This window comes from Schistosoma mansoni, chromosome W (genome assembly GCF_000237925.1).
Source record: "Schistosoma mansoni strain Puerto Rico chromosome W, complete genome".
In the NCBI taxonomy this organism is placed as follows: Eukaryota; Metazoa; Platyhelminthes; class Trematoda; order Strigeidida; family Schistosomatidae; genus Schistosoma; species Schistosoma mansoni.
Genome location: NC_031502.1, coordinates 23,991,204 through 23,998,832, shown reverse-complemented (window position 1 = coordinate 23,998,832; position 7,629 = coordinate 23,991,204). Strand labels below are relative to the sequence as shown.

At 31.8% G+C, this 7,629-nt stretch overlaps 1 protein-coding gene across 1 annotated transcript in view; it reads left to right on the top strand.

The window, feature by feature from the left end:
• Window positions 1-5,081: 5,081 nt before the first annotated feature.
• Smp_128490 (putative tomosyn) overlaps window positions 5,082-7,629 on the top strand; it is a gene marked incomplete at its 5' end in the record, with an annotated part of 35,566 nt that continues 33,018 nt past the window's right edge. Inside the window, one exon of the mRNA XM_018789049.1 lies at window positions 5,082-5,180. Within this exon, the coding sequence (XP_018654531.1) occupies window positions 5,082-5,180 (99 nt within the window). The remainder of the gene's footprint in view (window positions 5,181-7,629) is intronic.

Below are 7,629 nucleotides of genomic sequence, written 5' to 3'. Positions count from 1 at the left end.
CTTTAGTTTGTAACCAGGAGACATATTGTAGAAGATGCCTAGCTGTATATTAATTTACACAGCATGAATGCATATAACCAAACTCTTAGTTTTCATTAAGCATTGAAAGAATTAAAGTTTCCTTTCACCTTGTGAGAGTTCAATCTAACTATCGGAGTAACCCATGGGATTTTTTTATGAAAACTGCAATTTTTTTCGTATTTTGTTTTTAATATACCATTCAGTTTAGTGTGTTTGCGGTAGCGATGTTAAATACCACCCATGGACTTGTTATTATTGATCATTTAGCAGATTTTTCAAATGAGGCTTCTCTTCCATTTTTATATATACGAGTTATCATTTGTCACCAAACTTTTGTAAAATTGTCTACAACTTCTAAATGTTAATGGATAAAAAAACTGCTAAAGCGAGTATCTTGTTCATTGGATTTGTGAGATACTGAATGACCGAAATATATATCGGCAGGTTTTTCCGGTTTTCTGACTTGTTTAATTATGTAAGTGTAACCCTTTCAGACAACTTCAAAAACACAGTAAATGACATGTATTCTCCTGATTTTTTTTACTCAACCTGTTTTTCATAACTATCGTACTTATACCTGATATTCTAATTTATAATCGAGTTACAGATCTATTTGCATTGAGGACAATCGTTTCATAAACTGCCGTATAGTTGACTAATATAATATCGTCACTCAAGTAAACCAGTAGATAATCACATTTACATTTGTTTTGTTAAACCAAATCATTTTACTAAAACTACTCGATGATACTGTTTTATTTGAGCTTAATGAAAACAAAAATGAGCTGCAAAATTACGGTTGTTTATAATCTAACCTTACTGCTTGATCCTTATTTATTCCAAATTTAGAGATATGTTACCTTAAATAAGATCAGCATAAAACGATATCACACCTAATATGCGGTAGGTTATTATTGAAATAAAGTATCTATTCATGAGATGCATTTGCCTTTATAGATAAAAATGTTCCAGGAATCATTTTATTAGAATGTTAAGAACACCAACTAGAAGTGTTACGTTATTCGTTTACGTTTGTGAATTGCATTCGTTTTGTTTATTTCATTCTTATTTAGACAAGAAATAAATTAATTTAACAATTCATAATGCTTGTCCCTCACTGGTTTGAAATCATGTTTAGGCCGTCTAGAAGGCCCATCCGCATTGGTAAAATCCTTGTAAGTGCGCACTTAAGAGATACAAGGAAACGACTAATTCAGGACTACAAGTTATTCACAATTTAATTTCTGTCGTAATTCAAATACAGTAGAAAAAATAGGTAAAGATTTAACGTTCAATTTTGCAAATTTATATCGTGCTAGGAAAAACTTGTAAATAATTATAAATTTAGCTTAAATTGTTTCGTGCAGACATGAACAGAGTAAAATATATTTCTCACAAATATTATTGTCCCTAATCAGTAGGCTTCGTTGCGGTCTTTCACAAAATTTTACAAAATATTCACTGTCTTCTTATATTCTTAAATAGCGAGGTTGTTTACGATCAATTCGTATTTTCAAATAAATGCTTTCTGTCTGGTTGCACACGCATGATTAAATGTCTAAACTACGTGCTTAGTAAAAGACACCGGTTAATATAAACCGAGTGTTTAATCTTATTTTTCACTCATTAGGTGGATAATACTTACATCTAGCTAGCTGTTGATACTTATCTGGAGACTGAATTAATACTACTGACGAAACATCAACTGCTATCATAGTAATCACTAATATGAAGCTGTATTCAAAATCTTTTCTGATACGTTTACATTCTGACCGGTAATATTAATACTTATTATTTTTTCAGAGACAATGGATCCTTATGCAGTTGCCATATTATTACAAGAAGATCTTGTTGTTATCGATCTTTTATCTCCAAAGTAAGGACACTGATTGTTTTTTCTGAGTATCTTTTGCTTTTTTTTAAAAAAAATTCCTTTGAATATATTTGAAGCATTTACCAAATTTGTTTTTAATTTTCAAGCTTCGCAACATTTGAAAACCCATATCCAATGGATCTGCATAGTTCTCCTGTCACCAGCTGTTTATATTTAGTTGATTGTCCTGGAGACTTGATACCTGCTTTCTATTCTGTTAGCAGTCGTCGGAATCGTACTCAAAGTGGAACGTGTGCTGAACCTGATGTGTTCAGCAGTCGCGAATGGCCTATCACTGGAGGAGAATGGCGATTGAGTAGTCAACAAGTTCCTGAATTAATCATCACAGGGTATTTCATTAATAACATTCCTCGTTAATACGTTTAGTTATTTTTCTGTTGACTTTTATATTAATTGTTCCACTGTTTGGTGAACATGCTTAATAACGAAGGGAAATGAGTGTAGTTACCTTGTTTGAGCTTCTATATCCATTACTATTCTCTGATGAGAATTACGTTTAAATTTTAGTGAATTCTGCAGATTCAATTTTCTTGCCTCAGTTAGGACAGTATAATTACCCTGAGATATTTTTCACTAAGTACTGTCCCATTGAGAATTTGCATCTTGAATTAGGTAGTACACAGTTTCTGGTAATTTTCTGTATATTCCTGTTTACGAATGGTTTGATTGTGAATTATAATGTTCATAAAAGGAATTAATTATTAGGTACCATCACTTAAGTCAATTACTAAGAGAGTTCAGCGATATCAAATCTCTAATCTTATGAAGAGTAAAAGTATATGAGAAAGGATAGTTCGTTTTATGCTAATTAAAATAAGTATATCATTGACCATCTATTCATTATAGATATAGTCCTGTTTCAATAATGTAGTGAAGCTTTTCATTTGTCTTGCGTGTGACAAAAATTATTCAGTTTTATTCGATGGAAAGTGTATTTGTGCAGTAAATTTTATTTTTAGATCTAACATGTATCTTTCCTTACAAATCTGAGGAAAGCAGACGATGTAGACATTGGTTAATGGTTGATAGTAAAGGAAACCATTTAAATTTCTCTTGGGTGCATGGCTTCTCATAAATTACCGCTTATTGACAACTATGCTTTGAACAATCACTTCTAACCATTCATTCACTTTTGATGGACTGAAATGAGTGGTTGATGGTGTCTATTTTCCTGATAAGAATTATCGCATCAGTTGGTTTCAGTGAAGAAGTATATATATATAATAATAATAATAATAATATTATTATTATTATTATTATTAGAGTCTTGTATAAATGAACAGCATACCAACTTGTTAGATGAAATCATTGCTGTGTGAATGGATTTGTGAACAAGAGCGACACGAATTCTATCACTTTTATTTTCCACTGTAGAAAAAACATATTATTGTTTTATAAAAAAGTCAGTAGACAAATCATTTCGTTCGTTTCTTCATATGTATCTTTAGTGACTAAATGTTTTCGCGCTATGCGAATTATGTCAACACTTGCATCTACTTCATTATTTTCGATTAAGAGCAATGTTTACAAGGATAATTCTCTCTTGAGATGTTTTCTACATAGGACAAAACGAAATGAATAATATTTACCAAACCATTTTAGACTAGACGTGACTGTTCATTAATATAGATTCTGTGCATTCATCTTTTAAAAATACCTATTATGAGCTACAGGTGTAAATTATATTGATTGGCTACATGATCCTCAATTAACTCGCACTCCCAGCATGTTACAACTAAATCTTAAGCATTAGACGAATATGTTCGAATTCATATAAAAAGTATTTCCATTAGTATTATACCACGATTGTAGAGAGGTTCAGATACTGTACTTAAATGCTTTAGTTTATTAGTTAGATCTGGCATTTGATTCATTATTGTGTTTTGTATAAGCTTCCCCAAACAAATTACCACATTTTCGCTATACACATTTTGTAGACATGCTGATGGATCTGTTCGATTTTGGGATGCATCCGAAGGTTTGTTTATATTTTTATTTACTTTAGGTTGTTCTTCAATGTCACACTATTTCTTTGCGATCGTTTATACACCGATTGCTTCTGTTTACTCGTTCTACCTATGACTACCATTTCACACTTGCCACTCATGCAATTTATTGTCAATAAAATAGTAGTGGAAGTTAAGAATGCGCCTTCGGATTTATTTTTGTAAATCAAAAGTAAAGTACTGCAGTAGGAATAATCATGTAGTTCCAAACAGACTAAAATTATTTACGTACTCGAACGCGCATTTTTATTCGTGAAAAACATTCCTTCTGTGGTTAATCATATTAATAGATATGGTCTCAAATGTAGGGTAACCGCCAATTTAAAACCACATGTATTAGTTTTCTTGACACAGAAACTGTGACTTTAAGTTTTATTGAAAAGAATATGACAATTGAGTGAAATCATCGTATGGGTTAAAGTAATTTAAGTTACTGGACTTCATATTAAGCGTATTGGAATTTGTTCAGGTAATTTATCAATCCTATTTCTACTGTTTTCCTAGTATGTTACTTGGAACTTCTAACCAACAATTTTATCGCTCCAACCACTAATAAATTTGTAGTTCGTCAAATAATTCGGACTACCAATCGATGACTTAAAAATTACAATACATATTACCTCTACAGCAGACATGTTGAGATAGGCATTGTCTTTGAGTAAGGCCTAGTAAATTTCTTTGACAAAAACTTAAGATTTCGTTCACTGATTCATCTTCTCCCAACAGTATATATGTCCTCAATAGTACTCACCTGGTCGCTTCACCGGATGTAGTCGTTACTTTATATTGGATCCCAACTATCGCTTATGTCTATATGTTTCCTACTTTTGATGTGTTTCACGACTTCAGAGTAACACTACTTGAAGTGATACACGATTTATTCACCTCTAAATGGTGAACGTGTTTCGCTTTTTCACCATAAGTTATCTACATATTCAAGCTCACAGCTTTTTATAACAAAATTTTCATTTTGATCTTTTCTAGTCTCGTTAACGCCACTTTATAAGTTTCGTACATCGAAGTTGTTTGCAAACCCCCCAACTAATACATCTAATCCTGTTGAAACCGGCAGTACCTCACTTTCTGATGCAAAAGATATCAATGCTCAATATTCTTCCATTTTATTAACAACTGAAAGCGACCCTCTTGCCATACATTTTATGCACTTTTGCTCTGATTCCCGTAAACTATTAACTGCAAGCAGTACCCATACTTGTTTATTACACTTTAGTCGTCGAGAAATAAATCTTGAAACTTCAGTAAGTTATTTTAATCAAAGTGTTTTATTTCTAGTCACGAATCGTTTTGTAATCATAGAAACATATTGTAAAAAAATTTGATCATTTGGTTATTAATATCATTAGGTCTGGTACAAAGCTGCATCACTCCAAATTCCCACATATCAAGCTGAAACTGCAATAGAGATGTAATAGCAGAATTCCACGATGTTGGTTTGTATTAAGTACATTTGTATTAACGTATTCAACTGTATTGTAAACATAAGTGTTGTTTGAAGAGGAATGAGCCATTTCATGCTTGTGAAAAATGTTAACCTGAATTGTTCACATCATTTATCTGTGTCTCTAAATATATTTTGAAATGAAGTTGCTATTTCATTTTAGAACTCAATCAGTTTATAAATAAAGTGTTTACTTTTTCGTCATCTTACGATGTTATACTATTAGTACGGATTGCTAATTTCTACTTTCCTGTTTTTCAACTTTTCCTATAATATTATTTAACTAATAGTATTTAATGGATGGTTTTTATATGAGTGCAACTTTTGAAATTATCATCCGAAAACGTGAGTATTGGCTGTTTCATTCCGGATATGGTTTAATTCTGGTTGCGAATTCCTCCTAGGGCTTCAGGATTTCTTCGGGATCTCAACTAGTGAGCTCATGATTATAACAGTGATGAAGAAGTTTTGTGGAGAAATGTTTAATTTATGGCTGGTTTTTGTCATAGAATGACCTTACCGGGGATACCATTGTAAGCAAAGGAGAAACCCATTAACTGTTTTGGTATATCACTATTGATTATAAATGGGAATGTGTGTCAGTCCGTTGATCTAATCGTTGAGATCACTCTACTTAACGTGAGTTTCTTTGGTTCTATCCCTGGCAGGGTCATTTTGCAAACTTATTGAATCTCTCATATCAGGATGAATTGATCGGTGACTGCAGTCAGCTTATGATGTGAATTTGAATCTTTTTGTGAGGCCATATTTTGACCTTTTACGAGCGAAATATTGTTTTATTGATATTATCATAGTAATTGGTGAACGTATGACATGTTGGTAACAGTATAATTGATTGATAGATAACGTATTGCCGTCAGCTACTTCATATAGCTTATTCACCAGAAACGAAGTGTTAAGTCATTTGACAACAGGTTTTGCACTACTCAACTGTATTAACACTACACAATCGTTTGTTTATCAAGTAGTTAGGATGCATTTTGTCTTGTGTACTTTATCTCTATATTTTAGTGATATCAAGTAGTTATTTTTGCATTTGCATTATATCTGCTTCAGTGATTACAATTTATCTCATTCTCTGCACTGTTTTTACTTTCTTATAAAAGGATGCAACAAGTTACATACTACCTTTCTGCTGGTATGTACAACCGCTGCATACACTTATCGTGTATTATTCTTAGTGGTAACTGCTTTTCGTGGTCCCTTTAAAACCATGTGGTGAAGTTCTTTTTGTTATTTCCTCTTGTGACACATAAAATGAAAAAATTTCCTAATACTATTTATTGCTTACTTTCGTCTATCGTTCTTTCTACCTTTGTTCATAGCTGAATGATTATGCTTATTGTCAATTATAAATTTTCATTTGTATATTATGCATCATTCTGTTTCCTTGCCATTCATTTAAATGCATATAAACTAAACAACTTAATAGATATGGTTTTGTGCTGTGTATGTGTGTGTCCGTTTTTTTTCATTGCTCAGTCCTTTTTTGCTGTTTGTTTTTCATAGTTTGTCTGAGGAAAAAAAGAAAATACTGTTCTTGTCTGATAATTTTCCAATAAATTTTCAAAGTAAATTTTCAATTCACTTTGTTTGTTAATAATTCCCTAATGTCATTAATCTCTTCTAATTCTTTAAGCGTATCAATGTGCTCACTATTTATAGTGTTGCATTTTCATACATGAATGGGCTGCTAACTTAGTAAAAGAAATTTTTTCACTGAAGATATTCATTAATTTTTCTTGAATTTCTTACAGTTGCCTAATTCTTGTTAGTAGAAGTGGTAGAGATCGTCTGATATACTTTAACCAATGAATGAGATACACTTTTATAGTTGCCACTTTTTCCCGACATCTATGATTCCACAATCTGTAACTCTATTGTTGTAAAATTCTTCTGTTTTCTCAGTATCCATATTTAGTGTTTAACGCAGAATTACAGTGCCTTCATAAAATGTGAAAACCATACATTAAATGCTTCATTTGTAAATCTTCCATCAATTGTCCTTTACATCCTTCCTGAATCTTCCAAATCATATTTCCTTCGTGTTCCCGTTTCTCTTTTCTTATCAATCTTCTTTTGACGGCCATCCCACTTCCTATTGGTGTTACATACTACTTATGTATGTCGACATAAGTAACATGCACTACAATTTACTAGAATATCTATTTGACATTTAGGCATTATTATTGTTTCTTTTTACTCAATGATTTTGTGATTTGAATTGC